The 27,985-nt window shown below is 38.5% G+C and overlaps 5 protein-coding genes across 10 annotated transcripts; 4 read left to right on the forward strand and 1 right to left on the reverse strand.

The window, feature by feature from the left end:
• Positions 225 to 4,906, reverse strand: LOC18769926 (protein Brevis radix-like 4). Of its 2 annotated transcripts, XM_020569451.1 has the most exons (7): positions 4,627 to 4,905; positions 4,076 to 4,477; positions 3,594 to 3,970; positions 2,262 to 2,397; positions 2,114 to 2,173; positions 1,558 to 1,958; positions 225 to 746 (listed from the first exon to the last, which is right to left on the reverse strand). In XM_020569451.1, the coding sequence occupies exons 2-7, from the start codon at positions 4,208 to 4,210 to the stop codon at positions 668 to 670; spliced, it is 1,188 nt and encodes a 395-aa protein (XP_020425040.1). In that variant the 5' UTR covers positions 4,211 to 4,477; positions 4,627 to 4,905; the 3' UTR covers positions 225 to 667. The 2 variants fall into 2 exon arrangements, with proteins under 2 accessions (XP_020425040.1, XP_007204365.1); XM_007204303.2 differs by lacking the exon at positions 2,114 to 2,173 and having other exon boundaries at positions 4,627 to 4,906.
• On the forward strand, positions 6,878 to 12,050 carry LOC18771381 (phospholipid:diacylglycerol acyltransferase 1). The gene is made up of 7 exons (XM_007202147.2): positions 6,878 to 7,792; positions 8,427 to 8,649; positions 8,785 to 9,068; positions 9,172 to 9,469; positions 10,104 to 10,363; positions 10,903 to 11,394; positions 11,607 to 12,050. The coding sequence occupies exons 1-6, from the start codon at positions 7,344 to 7,346 to the stop codon at positions 11,384 to 11,386; spliced, it is 1,998 nt and encodes a 665-aa protein (XP_007202209.1). The 5' UTR covers positions 6,878 to 7,343; the 3' UTR covers positions 11,387 to 11,394; positions 11,607 to 12,050.
• On the forward strand, positions 14,484 to 18,082 carry LOC18769288 (nuclear transcription factor Y subunit A-3). 2 transcript variants are annotated; one of them, XM_020569380.1, is made up of 6 exons: positions 14,484 to 14,927; positions 16,099 to 16,390; positions 16,556 to 16,668; positions 16,740 to 16,811; positions 17,079 to 17,228; positions 17,456 to 18,082. In XM_020569380.1, exons 1-6 carry the CDS (start codon positions 14,907 to 14,909, stop codon positions 17,825 to 17,827), a joined length of 1,020 nt encoding a protein of 339 aa, XP_020424969.1. In that variant the 5' UTR covers positions 14,484 to 14,906; the 3' UTR covers positions 17,828 to 18,082. The 2 variants fall into 2 exon arrangements, with proteins under 2 accessions (XP_020424969.1, XP_007202894.2); XM_007202832.2 differs by having other exon boundaries at positions 14,486 to 14,927; positions 17,073 to 17,228.
• LOC18769927 (protein bem46) lies at positions 19,393 to 23,019 on the forward strand. Of its 3 annotated transcripts, none has more exons than XM_007202183.2 (8): positions 19,393 to 19,751; positions 20,106 to 20,141; positions 20,298 to 20,376; positions 20,489 to 20,543; positions 20,640 to 20,756; positions 21,057 to 21,221; positions 21,711 to 21,954; positions 22,548 to 23,019. In XM_007202183.2, exons 1-8 carry the CDS (start codon positions 19,514 to 19,516, stop codon positions 22,571 to 22,573), a joined length of 960 nt encoding a protein of 319 aa, XP_007202245.1. In that variant the 5' UTR covers positions 19,393 to 19,513; the 3' UTR covers positions 22,574 to 23,019. The 3 variants fall into 3 exon arrangements, with proteins under 3 accessions (XP_007202245.1, XP_020423797.1, XP_020423798.1); XM_020568208.1 differs by having other exon boundaries at positions 22,554 to 23,019; XM_020568209.1 differs by having other exon boundaries at positions 19,394 to 19,751; positions 22,449 to 23,019.
• Positions 24,607 to 27,936, forward strand: LOC18769324 (PHD finger protein ALFIN-LIKE 4). Of its 2 annotated transcripts, none has more exons than XM_020568211.1 (6): positions 24,607 to 24,704; positions 24,804 to 24,952; positions 25,131 to 25,163; positions 26,131 to 26,359; positions 26,935 to 27,073; positions 27,418 to 27,936. In XM_020568211.1, the coding sequence occupies exons 2-6, from the start codon at positions 24,841 to 24,843 to the stop codon at positions 27,676 to 27,678; spliced, it is 774 nt and encodes a 257-aa protein (XP_020423800.1). In that variant the 5' UTR covers positions 24,607 to 24,704; positions 24,804 to 24,840; the 3' UTR covers positions 27,679 to 27,936. The 2 variants fall into 2 exon arrangements, with proteins under 2 accessions (XP_020423800.1, XP_020423799.1); XM_020568210.1 differs by having other exon boundaries at positions 24,820 to 24,952.

The following is a 27,985-nucleotide window of genomic DNA, read 5'->3' on the forward strand; positions in this document are numbered from 1 at the left end:
AGTCTCCATTTTATATATGCTACATCCTCATATAATTAACATGATATGACACAGCTTCTTTGAGTGACACTAGACCCGCAATACGTATAACCGTATGAAATTTGCTTGTTCATTTTAGTGTCAGAAATTTGGCACATTGCTGCTTTAACCAATTTACTTTGACCACCAACATTTTCACAGTATATAAGAAAAATGAACCGGGCAGAAAAAGCTTTGCAAAATCCTTCCGGTTACCAAAAAACGCTTCATTTACTTGCAATGCTTTGCCTTTGGAGAGTGGCGGGCAAAGGCAAAGCAAAGGATAGAAGAGAACATATCCTTGATCTGGTATTGACATACACATCTTTTAATTTCGATTTCGCATGAACTGAAATTCAGATACAACTGATGCTCTTCATCCACCAATAAACATAGTAAATAACAAAAATTAAGACTATAACCCCCACCCCCCCAACCAATCCCATACGAATTCTTTTGGATCATGAACATAGGAAACTTTGTGCTCATTCATCCCTCTGAACATCACGAGGTGCCGGCGGTGGCACACCCATTCAGATATCTATAGACAAGGGCTTTACCAGTATGGAAAAACCAGAAAGGAAAACAATCCAAGAAAGCAACACCTCCAGACTCTGGAAAGCAACAGTGGCCGCCCAATTTTTTTCGATCACAAGTACTGTTCATGTATCCTGGCCCGATTCTCTTCCCACCACAATCTGGCATGCATCTCCCCAAATTTTTCTCGGCTGCACCAAATGTATTTGGAAATAAGCCAAGGTTCATGCCAAGTCGATATAATTGCAAATCATGACAATAAGCAAACGAGAGAGAAAATTTCATTTCCAGAGTCAAAAAGATTAGACATATACCACCAAACATCAAAAGAACTAGTGGAAGCAAAATAATTGCAGTAATATTGATGTCACAAAGTTGATTATATTACTGGCAGTTGAAGTCATAATTTTCAACAACTCGAACGAACCGCAAGTGAGCTATTATTCCATGTGGGACCCACTGCAACAGTCAGTCGACTTGACAAATGACAATCAATCACTAATATGGCCTAGCGTTTTCATAAAGACTCCTGTTATGAAGACTTAGCATAAGGTCAACAATCAGCAGCAGGATGTTCACTTGATAGGCCACAATAATGGTACCCAAATTTTGAGAGGCCCAGTTCAAATCAAATAAACAATCCAATTTTGATGAAACTACAAGGATCCATTGGTCGAATTATGGTCATTATTGGGGTAAAAAAAACTGATCAAACAGTCCTATGGAAGAGTCACTGTCTAGACAACAAAGTTGCTAGGCCCTCTCTAACCATTCCGACTCTTTTAGCTAGCTGCAATATAATCTAACAATAATACGACTCAATTTCACACTTGTAAATGGTTCAAGCACATTCTCCAAGTTGTGAATTTAAGTAAGCCATGTGAGCGTAGATCTATTAAAATCATGTTTGTCTGAAAGATTAAAGAACCTTAACCAAGCCAGACCAAAAAATAAAAAGAACGGTAGCCACATATATGCAGCACTTCTTGTTAAGAACATTACCTGAATCTGACTCGTCTAAGCTCCCGTTTGCCCCCTGGTAGTGCTCTAATTGTGATGTAAACCCCTGGCTCATCCTGTTCAACCCATTCAGTCTCCAGATCGCTAGCGTTGCTGATAGATAGCTCTCCTGAGCGATCTGCCTCCCTTGATGAACTACTTCTGATAGAAGCATCCATGGACGATGTCTCAGTCTTGGTCCCACTTATGCTGGAGAGTTTTGGCGTGGAATTGATACCACCTGAATCATAGTAATGGCGGGACTGCATTGGGTGATGATCAAGTGAATCTGAGGATGAGTAGCTCATAGCCATCCCCGTTGGACGGTACAAGTTGCGAGGTAGGCGTTCTCTAGTTAGTGGTGGAGTTACAGGGCTGGCTTCCGCAGATTCCATCTTTGAACTCTGTAACAGGAGGGGAAAATGACACCAATCACATCAAAGAATAAATGAAGAAAACAACACAACTTACATATTGTACTCGTTAGTCATAATACTCTATTAAGTATTAGGCCTCAAGATGGTGATTGCATTAAAGGTTTTTCTGAAATATCATTTACCAAAGCTGAATTCGAATTGGCATCACTACGATCAGTTACAGAAAAATTGAGATCAGCAACCTACATGAGTGTATTGCCATCAGATGCGAATAGAACAACACAGAATCGCCAATGCAATTGAATTTCTATAAGCCAGCTTGGGGCTTACCTCATCTTCAGATCTTGGTGGGGTTGGAAGCGGGAAAGCCTGCCGGTTAAACCTTTGAACATTGTAAAGTTCCATGACCCTATCATAGTTCTCAGCCCACCACCTCTGAGCTTGCCATTTGTTAAAAATCTCTCGACTAGTCAAAGAAAATAAAAACATGAATTAAGAATCCCTGATGTCACCAAGTTACTGCATAAGGAATGAGAACAACAGGGCATGCAGCAAGCACACAGAACAGTGTAGTAAACATTTGTTTTGCAGAAATTGCAATGTGTCATGATTCATGGTTTAGGCAATAATTAACATTTTAGTATATTGTTAGATACGTTAGGCCACTTTGAATTGGGCGCGCAACACCTTTTGACAAAGTGGGATCCTTGTGCAAAAAGAAAGCAAAACTAGCATTCGGTGCAAGGAATAAATTAAAGTGGTCGTGAAAAAAAGGTCGCCTAACTGGCTTTATTAGCATTCAATCAGCAGTGCCTAACCCATCAAACCTAAGTGCCCTTTTTTTTTTTATCAGCCGATCAAAAGTAGGTGGTGGGTTCATAATAAAGAAATCAATTCATAGACCAACCAAAACATCAGTTTTAGGTTCAAATAAATTCATTTTGTTTTTTGTCTCGTAGAAAACAAGAAGGCTACTGTGAGTCACTGTATAAAAACCATATGTCCTTGTTCACATTTTGTCATGTACGTAGTTTTGGATTGACAGTATTTTCTGGTGCTACTAGAAGGTTTAGGGAGACAAAGAAATAGATTATAAGAAGACAAAGCCACGGAGAATCAGGCAGGCGTGATAGAATTTTGAAAAAATAAATACAAAGGCCTTCTCCGACACGACGACAACACTCAGTGAAAAAGCTTCCTAACACAATCAACCGTGGCCCACCACCACTTAAATTGTCACCATTTGCACCTTTGTTTGCTTGCTTTTCATCAGGAGGCGTGATTTTTACTGGGATTAGTAGGCCCCTCCCCTGGCCCCACCTAAATTCTTCATATTGAAACCAAAGACAGGTATCTAAGGTCATGTTTGGATGCTACATTTATGATATTAATTAATTGCCAAAGGAAATTCTCAAAATAATACTCACCCCATAAAATTTTATCGTTTTCATTTTTCAAAATGAAGGTTGTGTGCAAATTTCAACAATAAAAAGTATTTTTGACCCAAAAAATAAACAACATTTTAAGTAAAAGCCAATCATCCAAACATCACCTAACATACCCAAACATAACAAATATTTTAATATCCCACTGGGACCGACAGCCATCGTCGGATCAAAATGCAAAGACTAAATCAGACCGTTGACTAACAAGGGAGCTAACCTGAACCGAATGCGCTTGAGATCGTTCCCGCCACGTGGCAGGGAGACGAACGTGATGAGAACTCCGGGCTCCACCTGGGCCACCCACTCCTTGGGCTCGCGCTCTTCGACGAACACGACCGGGTCAACTCGGCGACCGCTTGCCGAGTTGGGGGTGCCTTCGCCGCTGGAGATCCCCTTGAGCCTCGCCTCCATCTCCTTCCCCCAAGTCCTCGGCGTCGTGGAGCTTGAGCTCCCGGTCCGCCGGTACGACCACCTGAACCTGTCCGAGTCAGCATCCGACTCGCCGGTCCCCTTGAGCCGACTCTGAGCAGCCGGACCGGTGCAAGGGGCGCAGTGCCTGTAAGCTCCCGAGGCCTTCAATGCCATGTCCTTGAGCTGCAAAATTCAAATTCCCCCTTGAGGCTACGACAATTCATGCAAATATATATGTATAATATGTATGAATAGGTCAGGGCTTCTGGAGTTTTTGAGCTACAGAACCTGGAAAGTGAGGGATTTAATGGCGGCTTGTTGCTTGTTGTTGGCGGAGGCGGGGGTGTTGGTGGAGTCGGAGACTTCGGGTTGACTCAGTGAGTCGTCGCCGAGTTTCTTAGGCCGAGCTATGCACGTCAACATTGTGCTCTCTTCTCTTGTTTAGCGAAATTCGGAGAAAGAGTTGAACGGAATGTGGTTAAGAGTGATGGCGAAACGATGTCGCTTCTGGTTCCGTACGGCTGGAATTCGGAGATTAGGGCCGGGACTGAGGAAGAGGAAGGGTGGAATGGAAGGATGCGTAGAGAGCGAGGCGCGCGGTACGAGTTGCTGCAACTGTCGCTGCTCTGAGCTCTCTCAGACACGCACCTTAAATGCGACCTTAAATTACGCTTCCAGAAAAGAGATTCTCTGAGAAAAATTAAAAAAGATAAAACTTCATGAATAATAATCATAAAATCCGAAATTTGTTTTATATAAAAAGAACGGGAATTAAATTAATGAAGAAATAGTTAGATTATAATATATATATAAAAAATCAAAAAGAAAGTAACCAATACCAGAGACTCAGTATGATCGGAGTTAATGGCGAATTGGTGATGTCGTAATGACGAGTGAGTAGTGAGAGAGACACAGAGAGAGAGAGAGAGAGAGAGAGAGAGAGAGACAGAGACAGAGAGACAGAGAGTGAGTGTGTGTGTTTTTTGGCTCGCGGCTCGCTGATTGGCTATAACGGCAACGGGATATGCTCTGCTTCGTTTTTTTTGGGTTACCGGGTACCGGGTGTTTACCGGGTTGCGTTTCGGGTAAGGTTGATGGGTAGTCCGGGTCCACATAACGAGCGTTTCCTGGGTTTGTCTTTTACTTTTGTGGGGCCCATTTTTCATTGTGTATGGACTTCTCGGAAGAGAAGGCCTGTTTAAGAATAAGATGTCCAAGACGACCCAAAAGGGGACGAATTTGAGAAAAGCCCGGGCTAAGAGCCTGAAAGCCTCAAATCAAAATTTTGTTTTCTAACAGGATTTTGTTTTGTGGGCTACTATTATTGTTGACGTTCGACTAAGCTAGAAAGTTGTGCTTCGGCTTTCTTTTTTTGGGTCGAAATCTGATGTCATTGAACAACTCAAACGGGAAGGAGCAAAACGGAGACAAAAGCAAAGGAATACAAACAGAGTTGGATCTCAACGCAAGCCTAGAACACAGCTCCTAACCCATACAAAATTGAACTAATGAATAGGGGGGCATGGGAGCCTATCAGAGACGGCGGTGGTTGGTTGACCCAACTTCTAAAAAACCCATAAAGATTTTGTGGGTTCGGAGAGAGACATCTTGAGTATTTGAAATTTGCTTCGGCTTTAATTCGGAATTGCCATCGTCATAGCTGGACAAGGACAAGGCTTTCATGTTTGATTGTTGAGTTTTGACCAAGATAAACAACCTAACAGTTTGAGTGGAATTGTTTTGGGCGTTACATCAGCGTAGTGGACCATAACAGGATTCATCTTCATTTATCAATCTATGTATTATTACATGAGTTTCTATTCATCAGAGGAATGGTTAATAATCCAACTATTTCCCTTTATACTTACGAGAGAATTGTTGCAAATGACTCATTAGTATAATGGTTTTGAGTATTTACTTCTTCAAATAAGGTTCTAAGTTCGAGTCTTAGCATTCGTGTAGTGTGTGTGAATTTAGTATGCTATCGACCATCTCAATAGGAAAGGTCCTAAAAAAAAAAAAAATTGTAGCAATGGTCCTTGAATTATACCCGTAGTTACATTTTGGTCACTCAACTCCAAAAATAGCTGCAGAGGTCCCCCAATTATGTATAGTGTTCATTACTAATCCCTTTTGTCAAATTTGTCTATTTTTCCGTTAAATCCATGAGTAAATTTAGAAATTCATTCCAAATATTTATAAAAATGAAATAACAAAAAATAAATAAATAAGGGTTATTTGTAGTAATGATCTCTCTCAACTATACTCGAAATTACATTTTGGTCACTCAGCTCCAAAAAATAGTTACAAAGGTTAATCAATTAGGTGTTGTGTTGCACCATTAGTCCATACTGTCAAGTCTCTTTAAAGATATGGACTATGGTGCAACATAACACCTAATTGAGAGACCTCTGTAACTATTTTTGGAGTTAAGTGACCAAAATGTAACTCCGAGTATAGTTGAGGAACCATTGCTACAAAAAAAAAAAACTCAACAAAAAAAAAAAAAAAACCTTACGAGAATTGGTAAAATTGAAACTTTATATTAACTTTTAGAATCACGAATGACATTAAAATAAAAATTAAAAAAAAAAAGAAGGTAATTTGATAGTTTTGTTTATGATAAAAAGCCTACATTGATTAACCTATCTTTTAACTTTCCCATATTAGAGGATTGGATCTCATACAAATGTCACCTCACACGAAAGAGATGTGGAGTATTGAAACACATGACAATTTTCCTTAATAAAACGACATAACAAGAAAGATGCTACAAAGGTCAATTCTTTCTTAATCTCTCAATCTCTTCCACATGCTCGAGGCTTGCCCAAACCAAATTAAAGACCAAATTAAACCAAATTAATCTGAAATTAATGCATGCGTTATAATATTTTAAGCATTGTGTCGGTCCATGCAGCCAGTAAATATAGACCCACCTGCCCAAACCCATGGTTCCATATTTTTATATGGAATTTTCCATGGTGGTTCGAAATTTACCAAGGAGAGCCGCGAACAACCTAAATATTACTAAAATAAGAAACCAATTATAAATTATATAATTATAATGGAGACTTGAAAAGCTTGGTCTTCATGTTTTTGGCTTTCGCCCGATAAAAAAAATTAATTTTTTGCTGAACAGGTCAAATTTTTTAATAATTTTATTTTCCTTTTCATGCTACTCAGATACAAACGTGATCCCAACTACACCGCCGTTTATCACATTCATCGGCTCTCACGGCCTTTCGCCACGTGTCGTACTGGATCAACCGTGGGACCTACGCCGGTTCTGGAACTACCCAGCTCCCTCCAGTTTTCTAAACGCGACCAAAACTTGTACACAACCAGGTTGAGCAGTCAATCAGAAGCCTCCACCTCCCACTGGCCGGCACAAACCTCTTCCGCTGGTGGATTTGTATTAATTAGTAGCCGTGTTTCTAGGAGCTTAGGGTTTCGATCAGCTGCTTCGCTGAGCACCGATACCAGTAACTCAGAGGAGAGCATTTAAATTAAAGGCTTCCACTTTTTTCACTAGTTCTCTCTCTCCGTTATTGGAACGATGTCGTTTCTCAGACGCAGAAAGGGAAAAGCTTCGGACTCACAGCCGGCTCCGATTGAAGACGAGAGTGAAAAAGAACAGGAAAACCAGAAGCACAAGCAAAAGCAAAAGCTTCCCAGTAAAGATGGAGGGAAGCCACAAAAGTGGTCCTGCGTCGATAGCTGTTGTTGGTTCATTGGGTTCATATGCTCGATCTGGTGGTTCTTGCTCTTCTTGTACAACGCAATGCCCGCTTCTTTTCCTCAGTTCGTGACCGAAGCGATAACGGGTCCCTTGTCTGACCCGCCTGGCGTGAAATTGAGGAAGGAGGGGCTCATGGCCAAGCACCCTGTGGTCTTTGTGCCTGGGATTGTGACCGGCGGGCTTGAATTGTGGGAAGGGCATCAGTGTGCTGATGGGTTGTTTAGGAAGAGGCTATGGGGTGGCACATTTGGTGAATTGTACAAAAGGTAAGTGCTTTATGTCCTTTTCCTTATAAAGCAGTATTCATTTTGGATTAATTTGATGTGGGTTTTGCCCTGCTTGTTTGATTGTTTAGTTACTTTGGTGTTTTGGGTTTTGTGGATTATGGAGTAGTTTAGAAAGAAGTGTGTTTTATACTTGAAAAGGGTGATTTTGCCTTAAACCAATGCTGCTTTTGTTACGTGTTTCCTGCGCTAAGGTTGCTTAAACCGGTGAAGTGTCAAGCAGTTTAACAAGTGAACCCATGAGTTGATTATTGGGGTGTTTTCTTGAACATATAGTGCTAGCCAGTTCAACTGTATGCCATGTGTAAATGTACACTGAGAAACCTTTTGAATTGTAAATATGAAGAAAATCTTATTAGGGTGCTTGTTAGAATGTGGAAATCTCATTCATTTTGCCTTTCTATTATCAGAAAAAAAAAATGTGGGTGGTTATGGGAAAGTTCCTGACCTTGGTTACATATGTTAGTTTGACTAGTTATTTCATGCTCTAACTATTAATCATTGGGGTGTTTTGATTTTCCAAATTTCCTCCATCTCTTTAATCTTCCTCAAAGTAAACATCCCGTGTGTTTTAATCTTCTGTGGTGCTAACCATGTTTCCTTTCATTTTTCACAGGCCGTTATGCTGGGTTGAGCACATGTCACTGGATAATGAAACAGGACTAGACCCTTCGGGTATAAGGGTCAGGCCTGTATCTGGCCTTGTGGCAGCTGATTATTTTGCACCAGGTTATTTTGTCTGGGCAGTTTTAATTGCTAATTTGGCTCGCATTGGATATGAAGAGAAAACCATGTATATGGCTTCGTATGATTGGAGATTATCGTTTCAAAATACCGAGGTGTTGTTATCTGACCAATTAATCTTCCTCTGATGGAAATTCATATGGTTTCTTTGTTAGTTCATAGTAGCATGATATATTTAAGAATGAGAAGTGACTTTTATTGTATTTTATCTCCTTGATTGCCTTTGTCAGGTTAGGGACCAAACGTTAAGTAGGATAAAGAGTAATATACAGCTTATGGTAGCTACAAATGGTGGTAACAAGGTGGTGGTTATTCCTCACTCAATGGGTGTTCTGTACTTTCTGCATTTTATGAAGTGGGTTGAGGCACCAGCACCAATGGGTGGTGGTGGTGGGTCAGATTGGTGTGCTAAGCATATTAAAGCTGTAGTGAACATTGGTGGACCCTTTCTAGGGGTTCCAAAAGCTGTTGCGGGACTTTTCTCTATTGAAGCCAGAGATATTGCTGTTGCCAGGTTTTTTATCATTTACTTACACATCAGATTAGTTCGCTATAAACATTTATGCAATTTTGTTCCCTGCTTTGGGCTGTTGATGAAATTCTAATCCTCATTACAGGGCTTTCGCACCAGGTGTTTTGGATAAGGACGTTTTTGGCCTCCAAACATTACAACATATGATGCGAATGACCCGTACGTGGGATTCAACTATGTCAATGATACCAAAAGGCGGGGACACTATATGGGGTGGCCTTGATTGGTCCCCTGAAGGATACTGCAATTGTAGTGCAAAGAAGGTGAAGAATAATGATACCAATACTGCAGCTGAAAACAGAGTAAATTATGGGAGGATTATATCATTTGGGAAAGATGTAGCGGAGACACATTCCTCCAAGATTGAGATGATTGATTTTAGGGTAATTTTCTGTGTTTCAAATATGATCACTATTATATAAAGTAACTCTACTTCCATTATAATTATATACTCTCTCTCTCTCTCTCTCTCTCTCTCTCTGAAATACAATCTACAGATGGAATTGCACATACTTTCAAGCTCGTACTGTATCATGCGTTGTTTAGTAGTTTACCTAGCATCTCAACTTAATTATTTGATTTTCAAGATGGGATTATTCATAAAAAGGTGAAAGGTGGGCTTGCAATTGTGGCTTATGTTGATTCCAATTACAAAACATTTGTCCGTAAAATGATATGTTAGATCATATTTCCTTACATTTATGTGGAGACTAATGACTTTCCATGTATTATGCATATTGCTAAAATGCTCATTTTCCATGTGAGAGTGACTACTATTTAAACCGTTACTTCAAATTTCTTTGATTAGAGCCAAGCCTGAGATTTTTATCATGCCTCAAAGACACTGAAATGATCACAATATGAAGTTTGCCTGATTTGTCTTTGTCTCCCAAGATGTGTACTGTCTTTTCTTTTGTCAGAATCCCAATATGCAGACTATCATGAGATATTTTGTACAGACGCTATAAATTCTTAACTGCTTAACTTGTATCACTTTGACTTGTACTTGATTGGCAGGACGCTGTAAAGGGTAATAACCTTGCGAACGCTACCCATTGTGATGTATGGACAGAGTACCATGAAATGGGTGTTGGGGGTGTCAAAGCTGTTGCAGATTACAAAGTGTACACAACTGAATCAGTTTTGGATCTGTTTCGTTTTGTTGCCCCCAAGTTGATGACACGTGGGGATGCTCATTTTTCATATGGGATTGCCGACAATTTGGATGACCCGGAATATGAACACTACAAGTATTGGTCGAACCCCCTAGAAACAAAGTGAGTGTTCAACTTGTTCTGTTGTTCTAAGTTTTCCCACCGAGTGAATCATGAATTGAACTTAATCTGGTTTTTTTCCCTCTTTTGGTGATCCTTAATTGAGTGTAATGAGTATTAATGCTTTTAATTGTTTCAGCGTGCATATTCTCCAATGCCTGTATATGCTCAGAAATAAAATCATTAAGTAGGAAGCGCCCCACTTTGCCTAGGTAGTAAAGATATTCACTGAGGTGGTTTTGGGGACTGGTTTCTACCATTTAACTGCCTGGCCAATGCTTACCCAAGCATGAAAAGTCATAATCCAAACACGTCCTGTATGTGTTGATCCAGTTTTCCATTGTGGGTCCGAAAAGTTTATACATTTGTTGATTATGTTAATGATTTGGTTCTTCCCTTTTGGTTCAGCTCTTATTATCGTACAAAGAAATGCTCGTTTGTCCACGTATTGTTTATTTAAGTATTCTTTTGGAGCTTGCGTTCATTGTTTAAGCAAATGTTCTATAGGAATGCTTGCTTGAACTTCTGACCTGTTTGTGCAGATTACCAAATGCTCCAGATATGGAGATCTATTCTTTGTATGGAGTTGGAATCCCGACTGAAAGAGCATATGTGTACAAGTTAACTCCGACTGCTGAATGCTACATTCCCTTTCAGATAGATGCCTCAGCCGAAGGTGGAAGTGAGAACCCTTGTTTAAAAGGTGGAGTTTTCTCCTCTGATGGGGATGAAACTGTTCCAGTTTTGAGTGCAGGCTTCATGTGTGCTAAAGGTTGGAGGGGTAAGACCCGATTCAATCCTTCAGGCATCCCTACATACATAAGGGAGTACGACCATGCCCCTCCAGCTAATCTTCTAGAGGGGCGGGGCACCCAGAGTGGTGCTCATGTTGACATAATGGGGAACTTTGCATTAATTGAGGATGTTTTAAGAGTGGCAGCAGGTGCCAAGGGAGAGGATTTGGGTGGAGATAAAGTGCACTCTGATATTTTCAAATGGTCTGAAAACATCGACTTAGATCTCTGATTTATATGGTGAGCCGAAAACATCAAAACTCTCTCTCTCTCTCTCTCTCTCTCTCTCTCTCTCACACACACACACACACACGCACACTCGTGCGCCCGTGCACACAAACAATAGGAATACAGCCACATGCACCACAACACGGTGCTATAGTTTTGTTTACTTTCTGAAGCTGGAATACTATTCTTGTGTTTTAACTTGCTTCTTTCAACCTCTGGTTCAGGTAATCCGGTGCTTGACCATACACCCGGTGAATTATCAATTGCCGTGGTGGTTGCGAATTGTGATTATGGCAAAGTTCTTGTATTTGATTTGAAACCTAAGAAATGAATAGCAGATAGATTGCTGAAACAAACCCTTCCGGGTTTATGTTGTCATCTATATGTACTCTGCAGTCTCGATTTATCTGAGGAGCCCCTAAACAGCTTCAAGAATGGGATCCCACGTCATGCCGGCCTCCTACCAATTTAGGTGTAGCTAGCTTTTACAGTTCGTATATAGCTCCCTGGGATTTTGGATATTCAATTAATTTATTGGATATTGTCAATAAATTATTTAATATATCAGTGTAATGGTTCTTCTATCTGTAATTATTTCTGGAAGACCGTTGCTGCTCCACCTATTCTATTGCTGCTGTAATGGCTTCATCACCAAGTCTTCCTTCCTATATGGTTTGTTCTGAGATTCTAATCCGAAGAAACTATAGTGCGGGGAAGACTTGTCTCGAAGGAGTGGAAACAAACACACCACCCATGATTCAAATTTCTTGAAATTGCTCTGTGAAAGAACCAGCACCACCAAGACATGTCTTTTCATCCAAAACGAAATAAAAAAAGCAATATGCTTTTTCATTCAAACCCAGGTCAACAAGTACTTATCCACCTTTGCACCCATTGACAATATTATTTAACAATAATAATAATGCCATACAAATTTCACTTTCTCACCTTTCCCATTCAAGATTGAAGCTGCTCATAGCTACTTTTGCGGCCTAAAACATGTGTGATTCTTAGGCGTGCCTTGTTTGCAAGCCTGTGACTGAACAATGGGCAGAGATGCCAAATTCACATCAGTTAATTTCTTGAAAGTGTCTTTTTATTTATTTATTTAATACAATCAATAGTATAAACTATATAGAGGAGGAGAGTTTTTCCCACTCACCCAATGTATCATGAGGATTAGAATATGAGATCACTGGTCTGCAAGTTAAGATCTTTTTTCACTAGATTAGACGGATCCTGAATCTCTGTATTTAGCATCAGTACATTTATATGCGTTTATAAAAATGGAAACCATTAGATGTGGATTTTAATAAGTCCATGTCATCAAAGTTGTATTAAACTAAAAATTAATTATTTGCACCTTATTATGTCCCCAGCAAGCCACATCCACACCTAACCTACCCTACACTGCCAGTCATAGTTGCCACCTTTGTCTCCTTCCTTTCCTCCCCCGCCTCCCTCTCTCTCTCGTCCCTTCCCCCCTCCTTCCTTCAATTTGGGATGAATGGCTCTCAATGAGGCCTAGGAGCTGGTATTATCAAATTCTAATCTTTAATACTATGTTGTTTCAACAGCAAAAATAAAACTGAAAAATCATAAATAAAAAAATCTGCAAAATAAAGGGAAGGAATTCTGATGTACATTGTATTGTCTTATTCAGAAGACAAAGTGACGAAAGCGATATGCAATTCAAGAAGCAACACTGTCTATAATTTACGAAATTAATACATTAAAAGAGAATTGGATATCAGTTTTTGAATCAAATTCAAGGTTTTGATAATTATGAAAATGATTTAATTGTGGGAGAGAAGAGGGAAAGTTCTTGGGGAGAGGAAGAGATGGGTGAGTGATATGGTTCAAACGGAGGAGTTCTAATCTAATATGATAAGGTGGAATAATTAAATTCCATTGGATCAGTTAAATGGTTAAGTTTTTTTTAAATGCGTGTAAATGCACCAATGCTAAATGTAGAGGTTCGGAATTCATATTAGACCACGTTAGTAAAAACTTAGTTTCTTTCGTATTACTCTCTAATGAAATAACGGTAATCAATTGAGAGTAACCTTTTTATACATGCTTAGACCAAAAACATAGTCTTATTAGAGCATTTCCACCTTATAGGCAAGGGCAAAGCAAGGACTGTCAGTATTCACATGAATAGTGGCAGTCCTTGTAATTTTGTTTTCACCTCTATGGACAAGAGTAAGGGCAATTATTATTCACTTTAATTTATTTTCTATTTTTTTATACTCAAACTTTAAAAATTAATTTTATTATTTAAACTTTATAGAAAAATAAATTCAAAATTTTTGGGTATTTTTTTTATTTTTATTACATAAAAAATGACAATCGTTGGATTGCAGTGGAAAATTTGATCGAACGTCCTAAGTAATGCCACGTGTCTTGTAGCAGTGAAAAACAAATTTGAAAAGCACGTTGACGCCAACGTAGAGTCAGCAAACCCGGGCAACAACACAGACTGAATCTGCCTTTGGACTTGTCCAAGTTGATGAGCCCCATGTTTTGCCCGAGCTGCTTTGTGCGCGCTCGAGTCGTATGACTCTTATCGTAGGCCTAGGGCCCCTCCCTGCCCGGGCCAAACTGGTGCGGTGGACATGCTCTTGCTAGCAATTGGGCATGGTTGTTATCTTATAAGAATAGTAATAGCGCAACTAAAATAGATATAAGCTGAAGTACAAACGTAATTTATCTTTCATTTTAAGAAAAAGCCAATGCTTATGCTTTCCTCTTCATTAAAATAAGAAAAAGATTGATGCTTATCCCTTTCAGGTCAAGTAAAGCTGATTCTTTCATTGTTGTTACATTAAATCATAGGATGATGTGTCTTAGGTTGAAATAAAGAAAGAAAATTAAACCAAAGTAGTCATCTTTAATCTGTCATTAGTGATGATTTATATATAAATATTTTCAATTTTCAAGTTTGAAAAAAAACAAACGAGGATAAACACCTTCCCAGTCTACTAGAATCTTCAATGCAGAAACTCACTCGCCATGGCGGTGCATTTGCAACCCTTTCTAGTCAAAGGAGAGAGTAAACGTAAGCGTTGATGGAAGCAAATGGGCACAGTGGGGGGTGGAGCGTGGGATGTTTGAGCGTGGGGAACAAGTGATGAAAACAGTGAACGGCGGCTGAGATAGAGAAAAGTGAATGCAGCCAAGCGTTAAGGGTGTGTCTGGGGGCGTGCGTGTGGGCCACCACCATGGAAGAAAAAGACGACAGCTGGAAAAAATACAAGAAAAATAGAGAGAGAGAGTCAAGTCAGAGAGATGGGGTGGGTGGCAAGTGCTTTTATTAAGGAATTTATGATATTTTTTATTTTTTAATCTTTTGTGTGTGTCGAGGATTGTGTATTCTGTGTGTTGTGTTGTCACAGCAGCAAAGCCCAAGAAGAAGGAAAAAATATGGAGTGTGAGTATTTTTGAGAGTGTTTTTATTTACAGAGTTTGAAGAGAGGGGACATGTCCAAGTTCTTCCCAACAGCTATATTCTTTGCTTATTCATGCCTTACCAGATCCCAAAGGTTTCTCTTTCTCTCTCCTTCTCTTGATTATTTCTTACTTTTCTTCTTTGTCTCCTCCACTCTTCAACTTCCCTATTGCTTCATTTGCTCTTTTCCTTTTTTACTTTTATGTCTTTTTTTTTAAAATCAACTTTTATATATATATTTTTTTTTTCTGCTCTTTTTGTGGATGGTTCATTTCTAGAATTCAAGTGGGTTGCCTTCTATTTGCTATTTACTGACTGCATGTGGAGTTTGGGATCATTTTGATTTCGCTTTAGTTGTTGCTGAAGATGGGAAAGTAGTAAAGTTGTCTCTTTTATTGGTTTTCTGGTTCTATTGCTCCTTTGGGCACTTCGCTTTCTTGTGTTTTTGACACTTATTTTTTTTCTTTGTTATATTTTACATTTTTGCTCCACTTATATTATTGGATATGGTGGATAATGCCTTGTTGTGTTGGGCTTGAGTGAGTAAATGGGCAGACAGAGCAACTGATATGCTATATCTGGAAATATATATATATTTTTTCTTTTCATTTTTTGGTATGCTTGGAGTTGGTCTCGAAATCTCAAGTCTTTTACTGACTGATTGATTTGCCCGATTAATCTCTCATTGATCTGCTTCTGTTGCCATAAAAGGCTGTGATTTGATTTATTGCATACTGATGCTGCATGTAACTGGAAAGCTTTCTTCTCTGTAATGTTTACTGAGCTGAATAATCCCCCATACTTTTCATCTGGTTTTCTAAACCTAGTTTTTCCCTCACATAGTAAATGAGATATTAAATGCAGTCTGTTGAAACTGGGAAGAACCTCTTCTTGGTGTTCTCAGCATGTGGAGTCTGATTTTTCATTTAAGAAGTAGAAACAGTACCACCAAGTTGTTTGAGATTTGTTGAATGAGTGGTTAGAAGGCAATAATCTGTTGTGTATTTCAATTCATTTGTGAGTTTTTTTCTTTCTTTATTGTGTTGTTTGGGATATTCATTCGTGGTAATTGTATTAGAAGAGAATTTATTGTTGAGTAATCTTATTTTTGTGCTTTAATGCAGAATGTGATTGAATGGTTGCATACTCGCCGATTACATGTAAAAATTTTATGTGTAATTAGATAATCTGTCAGTATGCTTAATATAAGGTAGCCCTTAAGTCCTTATTAAGGATCTTATTATGGATTTTGCATAAAAATTCAGGATTCATTGATAGAATTATCTATGCCAACTCAAAACTTGGACAAGAAATTTTTCAGTCAAAGTTCTGTCCAGTCAATGCCTCTCTATACTACTAATTGCATGTCGTGGAATCCAATTGAACGAGAAATTCCACAATCTTCGTCCAAGGATGCAAGCTTTAAAGTGGAATTTACGCCACAAGTTCATCACGATGCAAAGCATTTAGGACTTCAACTGCTACCGGACCAGGGATCATCATCCACAACACAAACAATTAGCCAATCTCAAGATCGATGCAATTCATCAGAATCTGGTATAATGATCTTAGTCTAATACTCCGGTACACATTTTTTCGGGTTATCAGACTTTTGGTACATATGATACATGCTTCGTAGTCATATGCTTACCATTATAGCAATTTCTGTTCCCCTTGTTTTCTTTTACTTAGTTCTCATGTGCTTCTTGCCCTTGAACCCAGGTGAAGATGAAATATGTGGCAAGGGTGTTGAAGGCCAAATGAAGCCAGTTTACTTGCTGAATAATCTAGACCTCATGTCAAATCCTTCTCAAGTTGGTTACGGAAATTTAATGGTAGGTGGAGCTGTTATACTCAGGGATTAACTTGTTAGATGGTTGTTAGTTATGCTTCTCCCTCCTTTCAGGGTCGTGTACCGTATCCTTATGCCGATCCTTACTTCAGTGGGTTCTTGGCTGCATATGGACCACAGGCTATGGTATGTTTTGTTGAGTACATTGTTTTTCTTTGCTATTGATCTGTAGTTACAATTCTGCCCCTACTCAGTTATATCTAGAAGTAAATTCATAAAAGTTGACATCTCTAATTTGCAAAAAGGTGTTGGGGTATATTCTTTGACAGTATTGTGTCAAAGAGAATGTGGCCAATTATTTATTTTTAACGTTATCCAGATTGTACTTATTAATCTTTTTCTTCTTCTTCTTTTTGTGGTTGTTGATTGAAAATTAACTGAATTCAGCCCCAGATGATGGCACCTACGCGAGTTCCATTGCCTCTTGATCTGGCAGAAGATGGACCCATCTATGTCAATGCGAAACAGTACCATGGCATCCTCAGAAGGAGACAATCTCGTGCAAAACTGGAGGCTCAAAACAAACTTCTCAAAGCTCGAAAGGTATGTTAAGTCATCATAGATCTTTTCCTGCATTGGGTAATATGTGGAGAAATTTTTTCTTAGTTTTGGATGCATTGCAAGTATATTTCATCATGTCAAAGAAAGCGATTGCGTAATGAAATGATACTTCATCCATCAAAACCAGAGCTCTCCCTTTCTGAATTTATTCTCCTTTAGAATGAATAGAGCCTTAACCCACGTTTGTTGTGGCTTTTAAATGAATGCAGCCATATCTCCATGAGTCTCGTCATCTTCATGCCCTGAACAGGGTAAGGGGCTCTGGTGGACGTTTTCTCAGCACAAAGAGGCTCCAACAATCTGATCAGAACCCCTCCAGTAGCACCCATGATGTTCCGGACTCCATCAACTTACATCAGAAAGATACACAGGACACAGAAAGTCATCACTTGGGAAGCAGTGAATTCGTCACTGCTGTCGCAACCCACTCAGACATAGCAAGTGTTTCCCATACCAATGACATCTTTCGGCAGCAGGATCGCAGGTTCTCAGGCATCCCTTCCCACATGGGTGGAGCCATGCAATTCCGCGGGGGGCTTATGCGTGCTGGAACCCAGCATTGTGCTTCAGTTGTCCGGTGAGGGGCGAGCACGAACAAGACTGTCTCACCGGTTTGGCAAATCATCCTTGGCTTTACCACTCTAGAGTCTAGACTCCTCTACCTTTTATGCATCTAATGGAAATGGCATTCGAAGACACATTACAGCCGTAAGGTCTACAGTATGTATTAAATATTATCCTAATCCTTTACTTAACATTGATGAACGGGATTGTGTTTCGGTGATACCCTTCTTATCACGAAAAGTTTGGTTATTTTTAGATTCCAATATTCTCATTCTTACGAGCAGTCCGTTGCATTCTTGTGGAAATTCCTTGCATAAGATTGGATCATGAAACACAAGGAAATTTGGGCCGTAATATCTATATATGCGCTTGCAGCTAGTCTGATCTGAAGTTTATGCTTGCAGTTTGTCTGATCAGAAGTTTATGCTTGTTTGAATGACAATGTTTTCAGGGTTCAATGTTGAAACTGAGGTTTAAGGCCATGGATGTGGACTTGCACCACTTCCAATGAAGCCTTCTTTTCAATTCAAAAGAGAGTAGAATTTTTCCCAAGTTAGAATTCTCCTCCTATTCATGAACATTAAAAAAAAAGGGTTATAAATAGTTATATTACCATGGATGTATGGGATGGGACAAGAACTTTGTTACTAGTTATGGTCCCCATTACAGTTCCACAGTAGTTATATATTTCCAAGGGAAAGGAACCATCAAATACATGGAACCCTAGGTCTACATCATAGAGTGTAAATTCCATGATTTTCATTTGATTTCTGGGTAGGGGTGGATGCGAGAATAATTACTCTACTTTATGAAGAGTAATGCTATACATGTTCGCATTTTAAGAGTAGCAATTAGGATATTATTTTCATGATATGATTTTAATTAGGGATATTTTTCATGATATGATTTTAATTAGGAATATTTTAGGAAACTTTTGTTTATTTTATTTTATTTTCTAATTAGCTTTTCTAATTTCTTCAAGTGTAGAGTTTCTCTTGTATAAAAGGCATGCGTTGGAGCATCTTGAAACAATTATCTTATTTTTAATAAAATATCATTGAGGTTTTTCTCAATAAAATATCATTGGGGTTTTGCTCAATCAAATATCATTGAGGTTTTACAATTTCTGGCTAGTTGGTTGGTGAATTCTGTTCTGTCATATTACTTGTAGGAGTATCGTTCGATTTTCATATCCCCTTATATCTCGATTAGAAAGTGAATTCTTCATTAGAAATGTGATACACATTATAAAATAAAATATCATACTCTACCAATCTACACTATATGATACACTCTCAATGTTGGATAAAATATTAACAAAATATCGACAATGTACGATATATCATGATACTGTAGGTTGGTAACAGTGTGAAACAATTTTTTCCCCTCTAAATGGTTTTACCTTATGATGTAAACCCATACCAGTGACTCCCCAGGTGGGACCGTGGGACAAAGTCCGAAGCAGGAAGAACAGAAAATATAACCAATTGACAGGGCCCCACCCTAACCTTATTAAAAAGTTGAATAACTGTAAAAATAAAATAAAATCCCAATGTTCCTTTAGATAAAATTCCACAATTTAAAATTAAATTCTCACGACATTTCCATTTCCACTTTCTGCTTTTCCAGCAAGTTGGAGACGGAAATTAGAAGAACCCAAAGCCAAGCCCAGCAAGAGCAAAGCTTCACACAAAGCAAAAACCATGGTGACGTACGTGAGCGCGCTGCTGTACGGAGTTGGAGGCCTGGTTGTGGCGGGCATGGCATTGCTTGTGGCCCTCCAGGAGAAGCTCGTCTACGTGCCCGTCTTGCCGGGTCTCACCAAGTCCTACCCGATAACCCCGGCCCGGCTCCGGCTTACCTACGAGGACGTCTGGCTCCGATCCTCCGACGGCGTTCGGCTCCACGCTTGGTTCATCAAGCTCTTACCCGACTGCCGAGGTCCGATCCGGTTCTTTACCCGATTCGTTTTTATCTGTTTTGCTTGATTTGGGTTTACTTGAATTTTGCTGAATTGGGTGGGTTTAGGTTTCCCTGAGGCAATTAGGGTTTGGTTGGTTGTTGGAATTGCTGCAATTACTGAACACTGCCAGCTAATTGTGTTTGTTTAGCATAGTTTAGAACAAATGCATGCGTTGCACAGTAATTATTATTCGTTTCGCATTTAATTCGTCTCGAATTATAAGTAGTTAGGAACTTTACTTGAAAATTAATCTGTTACTTTGGGTTTGGGATGCTTTTGAAATTTTGGCATGTTCTTTCCGCGCTTAGAAAGTTGTTTCTCTTGCTTTGCAGGTCCAACCCTTTTGTTTTTCCAAGAAAATGCTGGAAGTATCCTATTTTTCAGAACTTCATTGATATTACTATAATTTGGAACATTAGCATTACATTGTTTTTGTGATTTTTGCTTTCTGGTTTACCTGTAATTATCATGAACTTAGGGGGGGAGCCCTATATGCTTTATTGGCCTTGACTATTGACCTTCAGATATTGCGCATCGCCTTGAAATGGTCCGCATAATGATACAAAGGTTGCAATGCAACGTGTTTATGCTTTCATATCGAGGGTATGTGCTCGCTATGTTTCTATCTAGTGGCTTTGTAGCATATCAGCAGCTTAATTTGGGTAAACCTATCTATATTGATTTATTGAATGCAAATGGTCATTGATATAAACAGTTATGGAGCAAGCGAAGGATGTCCTTCTCAGCATGGGATTACAAAAGATGCTCAAGTATGCTTTTCAGTTACAGATGTATTAAAATTCCACTGTACTTATTATATGTCAGCTCTGTAACTCTGTTAGTATACTTTTCTTTCTTTCTGTTAGGTTGCATTGGATCATCTTTATCAGAGGACTGACATTGACACATCTAGAATAGTAGTCTTTGGAAGGTCACTTGGTGGCGCAGTTGGAACTGTGGTTACTAAAAATAACCCTGATAAGGTATCACTCCAATAATCTTCTGTAACTTAATGTTTTCCCACTTTTTACAAGAGCGAAAAAGAAGGGCTGTTTAGGTGAATAGTGAGTTGTTTCCCCCACTTAAAAATTTAAAGCTGTCTTGTTGATTTCTTTCTGCTTCTCTGGCAACTTATTTCATATGTGGTTCCAGCGTGTTGTAATTTTTTAAAAACCAATTTTGAGTCTTACCGATACTGGAAAATTTTCCCCTGTTTAATGTCCTTGAATAGTATATTTTGAGTTGGTAAGCTGAGGTGGTTTTGCTTTGTTTATGGATTGCAGGTTGCTGCACTGATAGTAGAAAACACTTTCACATCTATTTTGGACATGGCTGGAGTTTTATTGCCTTTCTTGAAGTGGTTTATCGGAGGCAGTAGTTCAAAAGGTCCTAAAGTACTTAATTTCCTTGTACGTTCTCCTTGGAGTACAATTGATGTCATTGGCGAGGTAAGCTTACTTGGTGGTAGAATATCTTGATTCACCCAGCACTTAGACACATGAAGAAGTGAAATAATATGCAAGATATGTATTGGTCACCTTTTCAATTTTCAGTATCTTCCGGTTTTCTTATATGAATGCACCAGTCCATGCTTGATCCAGTGCAGAATATCTGGATGGAAAAAAGTATTTTAATCTAACTTTGCATCTATTCGTTAAAACTATAATGCGATGTATAAAGTGAGTTAGCAAGTGTAGAAATATGTATCAGTATCGGATTTCAGAAATGTTAGTACCAATAAGACATGATTTTTAAAGATGTAAAAACACCCTTTATAAATAGCAGTTGCAATGCCTCAAAATCAACAAAGTGCTATGACTATGAGTCACATCTCTTCTGCCACTGCCTTAATGTTTTGGGGAAATTTTTTTGCCCATGCTTTGCCCCTTGCCCTTGCTGATTTCACTGATCCCTCATATGTGACCATCTAAATGCAGGTTAAGCAGCCAATCCTCTTTCTCTCTGGCTTGCAAGATGAGATGATTCCTCCGTCCCATATGCAAATGCTGTATGCCAAAGCAGCTGCTCATAATAGGCGATGTGTTTTTGCGGAATTTCCTACTGGCATGCACATGGATACTTGGCTCGCTGGTGGTGATCATTATTGGAGAACGATCCAGGAGTTTCTTCAACAACATGTTCAAGAGAAAAAAGATGATGAATCATCTAACAATGATATTGGTAAGATTCTGGGTAATGAAATATTCCAAAACCTTACACAGTCAGAGGCACACACAAAGGGTAAATGAAAAAAAAGAACTACTGAAGATAATGAAACTATGTAAGAATTAAGAACAGAGTGAGTACAATCATGTTGCAATCTTGCACATACTAAACTGTGTAGCTAGGCATTAACATGGAATGGATACTGACCTACCAGATGATTTCTGACTGAGTTCCAAACTAATTGTTCTTTCCCTATCTCGGGGCGGGGTGTATCATGTGTTTAATTCTTCTCGAACACTATACTTTATGTTGTTGAACCTTAAGGATGGAAGTTTTTGGTACTGTTTTTCAAACTACGTGATGTGTATTCGTTGAAACTTTTGAGGCTTTGCCTTTTGGATGGTAATATTAGTAATCCTAGGAGTGGCTGCAAACACCAGACTGATTACTACTCTTCCTTGCTTTTTCCTTTGCTTCTTGATTCTTAATTTTTCTTTCTCCACTCTCAGATGTGGGGGCAAAGTGATTGGATGGATTTTAGACTTCTTCAAGCATTCTGATTGGCTCCCCCTCAGGACTCAACACAATTTGTACCTTTTTTTCTGAAGCTGCAGCAATTGAAAGCTCTCTGTGAGGAGTGTCTCTGCCAAGGCCAGCTGCACCCGTTGAGGTTTTTCCCATTGAAGATTTTTTGGTGGTTTTTACGAACTTCGGACGATGCAGACAAAAATATGAATGCCTTGGATAGACTATATGACTTCTGACATACACGCGTTATGCCTAATATTGTTCTGACTGACCCCCATTGTATGAAATAAGAAGTCACTGAAGATGCAACTATATATATATGTTGAGTTGGTGCTCCAGGATTGTTTGTATTGTATCGCTCAACTATGGCGCTTTAGGACCAATCTTGCTTTCAAAATAGTTAGTTTGACATTCCAAGTTGCCCATTTTATTTCCCTTTTGTTTAGGGTCAAATAATTTTTTACCTTTTACTGCGTAGTAATTACTACAGTAAGACATACATTATTATTATTATTATTTTATGAAGAAAAGACATTATTTTGAGTCTTGCTAGAGCAGTGAGTTTTATGTGATTTGTTGAACCTAGTTTCAGATGGTTTTGGCTGCTTGATAATAAAGAAATGTTTTGGAAGAGAGAGGTCACAACAATCGAGATTTTTCTTCTTCATGACACGTTTATGGCCGATGAGAGCTCTGGTCCTCTACATACAGGCGGGACCCACTAAAGCTGTCGTCAAATCCCCATCCTCGGATCATATCCGACGGCTGGAAACACAAAAGGAAAAAAAACTGTATTTTTATTTGGAATTTGGTTACTGTGTTATGAACTTATGTGGAGTGGACCACTCTGCAGTCTAGTCCACAGCGCAAATCAGCGGTCCGCGACCCATCGTTGACTTTGTTCCACCTCTACCTCATTCTACGACTTCAGCCAATTCCTCTACGCCACATCATCATAAAAACATTTACACTTCACACACCTTCCAAAAAAGAAAAATAAAATAAGAGTGCTGCTAAACGAACTATAAAATTAATTGAGTACACACCATAGTGCCAAACTATTTATTGAATTACTAATTTACCCTAATATAAAATGACCAAAAAAGATATATTGAATTGTGAAACAAATGTAATTTTAATAAGTACACCATATTCTAAAAAAATAAAAAGTACACCATACTCACCATATTCAACTAAATTGAACTTTTTTTTAGGGAAGGACCAACCATAAAGCCAAGCTGGATTAACAAATGTGTCCAAAGATGGGTAAGTTAAGAATGGATTTTGTACTATGAGACACCGATCACAATGTTTGCATGATTCATATAGAATTGCATAATTAATGACAATGATGATATTTCTTCTGAAAACTTTTCAAACAGAAGAAAAACTATGAGTCCTTGACTTGTTACTCCGCATACAAAAAATGGTTCCAGCCAATCATTTGCATTTGATTCTGAATTTGAATGAGGTTCCAGCCAACCAAGGCCAACAACGCTGCAAATTTAAAGGCGACACTACAGTGTGATTCCCAGTTACTCCACCTCACACTGTATTTCAACCCTTGGCCACCAAATGAACATGCTTATGCTTGTTCTCAACTTTAAATCTAGAGCTTGAATTGATCTGGCACCAAACAAGTAATATGATTAAAAATAATAATGTAAAGGTGGAGCCAAGATCAATAGATACCATTTAATTGAAAGTACTAAATAAACATTGGATAGGCAAACCTTGTGATCAAGCAGATCACTGTATCACTGAGTTTAGCTTCATCATCTATTATGTCAGAACAAGTTTTTTTCTAGTTTCCTCATCTTCAGGACTCGATCATTCTGCACCAATGCATATAAAAAGTTGTTTTAGGTTTTTATAATGGTGTATTAGGATGTAATGGGGGTATTTTTGGTAGTTAAATAGGGTAAACTTAGTTAATTTTATATTTAGATTTAAATATTATAGTGTACTTAGATAATATGGTGTACTCAATTAATTTTAAAGTGTGTACTCAATTAATTTTAGAGTTCGTTTAACAGTACTCTAAAATAAAATCAAAATTCGCTCTTAATTATTTTAATTTTAATTTAATTTATTTAAGTAGTTGTTTTGGTGGATTTTGATTTCCCTCCTTTTAAAAACGTGTTTCCCCAAATACTTTCCGTCTCTCTCTTGTGCTATTGAGAACGTTGGGATCTCAGGCTTCTCCTCTTTCTGAGCCGTCGCTTCTGCATAAACAAGTAAGTAATTAAATACCATTTGGATTGGAAGTCAACCTATTTACGATTCTACCCCTCACCTCCTTCATTCTTCAGTCTCTTATTTTCTTCTTTCTAAAGCTTAATTAGCTCTCAGGACCGGACTGTGTGTACGGACATGGAAGGAAGAGGCGGAGGAGCAGGAGCGCCGTACAGCCCACGCACTGTGGATGAGGTTTTCAGAGACTTCAAGGGCCGCCGAGCCGGCATGATCAAAGCTCTTTCCACTGGTCTCTCTCTCACTCTTTTTTTTCTTCTCTGTTTTATTTTTAAATTAGAAATTTTTTCAGTTATTTCTTTTGACTTTGTGGCTTTTATTTAGTTCTTTGTTCCAATTTCCTATTATTTCTGCACTTTTTAAATGTTTTTCATTTTGCTAACTTTGTTTCTGTTTTTTTTTGGGTGCAGATGTTGAAGATTTTTACGAGCAATGCGATCCTGGTTAGGGTTCTCTGTGTTTGTGTTTTCTCAATCTCGTGTTCAATTGCTGTTTCTCCGTTTTTGAGATTTTACTATTTATTATTTTCTATTTTTTTAGCCCTAACTGAGATAGCTCCTCCTGCAACTTGGGGTCCAAATGTTGTTCAAACACAAAAATAATATTGCTTTCTAACTACGTGTGTGCAGAATATTAGCTCTTTTTCTAGTTTTAAAGCTTGAACCTTTATTTTCCCCCTTCCTTTTTTAAATGCATAGACACCCTGCTGGCTTGCCATTAGCTTGTTATCTTTGATGTTTGTTTCTTTTTTGGTCTTGCGCATTTTTATGGGATGCTTATTATTTGTTGTGCTGAACTGAATGCATTGTTTTATTGCATCAACTGCGTGCAAGTACCAGCTTCTTAATTCCTGTGGATTTCCATATGCGAATGAGAGTATTAATTTCGTCATCCTTTTTCAAAATCCTACCTTCCGGGGCCATGCGACGCTTTTCTTGGATCTCTAGTTAGGCTTTGATGCACTTGATTGGTCAGCAATCCTGCCTTTACTGAATTATGTAATTGCTAAACAGATCTTTCAGTTCAATTTTTCTTGTTGTAGTCATCAGAACTGGAAGATCCTTGTGTGGGTTGGATATAATGTACTTCAGGCTATACTGCGTGATAATTTAGCTACAGTAAACGGGCTGATGAAGTATTTGCTATATCATTGACCTTTTATCAAAATTTGAGGTTGGAATTATGCACTATACTACTTGTTTGTGGGTCAGTATTTGTAATACTAAAACTATAATTCCTGTGTAACTTTGCCATTGGAAGTTGCTGTTATGCTTTTGCATTGTTATTTACTTATACTGTAAATGGTTTGTAATATATTAAAAGTCTGGAATTTTGTGTACTCTGGAATCCTTATGGTAGGAACTGATGCTTATTGTGTTTAACTAATTGATCAATTGGTCAATGCTTCAGAGAAGGAAAACCTTTGTTTGTATGGATTCCCAAATGAAGAATGGGAAGTTAATCTACCTGCTGAGGAAGTTCCTCCTGAACTTCCGGAACCTGCTTTGGGCATCAACTTTGCCAGAGATGGGATGCAAGAAAAGGATTTTTTATCTCTGGTAGCTGTTCACAGTGATGCATGGCTACTTTCAGTGGCTTTCTATTTTGGTGCCAGATTCGGTTTTGATAAGGCTGACAGGTATGCACACCTCCTTTCTTGCTGCTACGTGATGCATTCATTTAGATTTGTACAACAATAAGGTTGTCTAGATGTTGCAGCAACAAGTCAGAATTTTTTTTTTTGAATAGGAACATTTTTATTCAAATTTGTAAGGATCAAAACAAGGGCATTTAGAACACAGATAAGAAGAAAAAACACTAGCTGGTGAAATCGTAAAACAATAATTATGCACTAAAATGAATTTTAGATGAAGAATTTTAGGTAGTGGATGTTTGCCTTTGTTGTATCTGTGATGCAGGATAATATTGATGAAATTTTTGGTTGAGTGTCATCTCAGTAGCAATGGCCAAAGGTGCAGAAAGTGATTTTTGACATGTATTAGGATGCCTAAACATGGCATGGATTCATTTCTGGGATGGGGGTAGGATTGAGCTTCAATCTAGATAGCTCGATCAATCTGTATCAGGTCAAACCTGTTGTTTAAAAATCAACATGTGCATCTGAACAGATTCTGGATCTGAGGGGATTGCCCCTCCAACGATTAGAATTTAGAATACATCACCTAAAATGGTTCAGTGCAAATTTTGATGCAGGAAACGTCTCTTCACTATGATGAATGATTTACCAACAATATTTGAGGTTGTGACGGGAAGTGCAAAGAAACAATCAAAGGAGAAGTCATCAGTTACAACAAATCAAAGCATCCATAGGCCTAAGTCAAGCTCTAAAGGGGTAAAGTGAATTTGTGTTTTGCAGTCTTATGGATTTGCTTAATCATTTAGGAAAACGAGTTAATTGGTGACTTTTGTTATGTGAGTGTGCTTTTATTACTCTCTCTCAATAGATAATACGATATAAAAGCATATAAGAAAATATCCTAGTCTAACACAATATGAGTGGAACTGGAATTCGTGTGTGTCCACCTGCATGAGTGGAACTTGAATTTGTTTGTGTGTATTGCCTGGCATTTAAATGTCATTTATTATTCATGTAAGTATTATTTTGTGCTAGGCTTATCTTAATGGTATGCTTCCTTAACTACATGTTTCTGCTACCAATTCTTAATCCGAGAACAGCGAGGCTCTGATTCAAGCAAACAGTCGAAAATGATACCAAAGGATGAAGACGAGGGAATGGACGAGGAAGATGATGATGACCACAGCGATACTCTGTGTGGTGCATGCGGGGAGAACTATGCTTCCGATGAATTCTGGATTTGTTGCGACATATGTGAGAAGTGGTTTCATGGAAAGTGTGTGAAGATCACTCCTGCCAGAGCTGAGCACATCAAGCACTACAAGTGCCCCTCATGCAGCAACAAGAGAGTGCGGCCTTGATCGTAGTACAAGGTGTAATTATGTCAAGTTGGATAGAGCTAACTATTTAGTTAAGTTTTCTGCTCATGAGCCATGGTGACGTAGCCTTTCCACTTAGTACTTTGTTCTTGGTGATTTTGCTGTTTGGATGATATTAATGTTTCCTAATGTGAACTTGCGCTTTATGATTTGACTGTTTCATACATTTGTTCTGTCAAATGTGGAAGCCCCTAAATTATTCTGTCTAATTTCGAAATCTTATGTTTGTTATTTGTTCCATTTTGACCAGATTAATGATGAAAATGTGTGTGACAGCATAGAATGTGCG

Source organism: Prunus persica, chromosome G7 (assembly GCF_000346465.2).
Source record: "Prunus persica cultivar Lovell chromosome G7, Prunus_persica_NCBIv2, whole genome shotgun sequence".
In the NCBI taxonomy this organism is placed as follows: domain Eukaryota; kingdom Viridiplantae; phylum Streptophyta; class Magnoliopsida; order Rosales; family Rosaceae; genus Prunus; species Prunus persica.

Bases quoted from the DNA above. Each gene is read 5' to 3' on its own strand.
- LOC18769926 (XM_020569451.1), bottom strand. From the start codon at position 4,210: ATGTTGACGTGCATAGCTCGGCCTAAGAAACTCGGCGACGACTCACTG. The intron at 1,959-2,113 runs GTAAATGATATT...CTCCTGTTACAG, and splicing joins CCAATTCGAATTCAGCTTTG to AGTTCAAAGATGGAATCTGC. The intron at 747-1,557 runs GTAATGTTCTTA...CATTTGGTGCAG, and splicing joins CTTAGACGAGTCAGATTCAG to CCGAGAAAAATTTGGGGAGA.
- LOC18771381 (XM_007202147.2), top strand. From the start codon at position 7,344: ATGTCGTTTCTCAGACGCAGAAAGGGAAAAGCTTCGGACTCACAGCCG. The intron at 8,650-8,784 runs GTGTTGTTATCT...TGCCTTTGTCAG, and splicing joins TATCGTTTCAAAATACCGAG to GTTAGGGACCAAACGTTAAG. The intron at 9,069-9,171 runs GTTTTTTATCAT...TCCTCATTACAG, and splicing joins AGAGATATTGCTGTTGCCAG to GGCTTTCGCACCAGGTGTTT.
- LOC18769288 (XM_007202832.2), top strand. From the start codon at position 14,907: ATGCCTTACCAGATCCCAAAG. The intron at 16,391-16,555 runs GTATAATGATCT...CCTTGAACCCAG, and splicing joins ATGCAATTCATCAGAATCTG to GTGAAGATGAAATATGTGGC. The intron at 17,229-17,455 runs GTATGTTAAGTC...AAATGAATGCAG, and splicing joins AACTTCTCAAAGCTCGAAAG to CCATATCTCCATGAGTCTCG.
- LOC18769927 (XM_007202183.2), top strand. From the start codon at position 19,514: ATGGTGACGTACGTGAGCGCGCTGCTGTACGGAGTTGGAGGCCTGGTT. The intron at 19,752-20,105 runs GTCCGATCCGGT...CTTGCTTTGCAG, and splicing joins GCTCTTACCCGACTGCCGAG to GTCCAACCCTTTTGTTTTTC. The intron at 21,955-22,547 runs GTAAGATTCTGG...TTTTTTCTGAAG, and splicing joins ATCATCTAACAATGATATTG to CTGCAGCAATTGAAAGCTCT.
- LOC18769324 (XM_020568211.1), top strand. From the start codon at position 24,841: ATGGAAGGAAGAGGCGGAGGAGCAGGAGCGCCGTACAGCCCACGCACT. The intron at 24,953-25,130 runs GTCTCTCTCTCA...TTTTGGGTGCAG, and splicing joins GATCAAAGCTCTTTCCACTG to ATGTTGAAGATTTTTACGAG. The intron at 27,074-27,417 runs GTAAAGTGAATT...ATCCGAGAACAG, and splicing joins CTAAGTCAAGCTCTAAAGGG to CGAGGCTCTGATTCAAGCAA.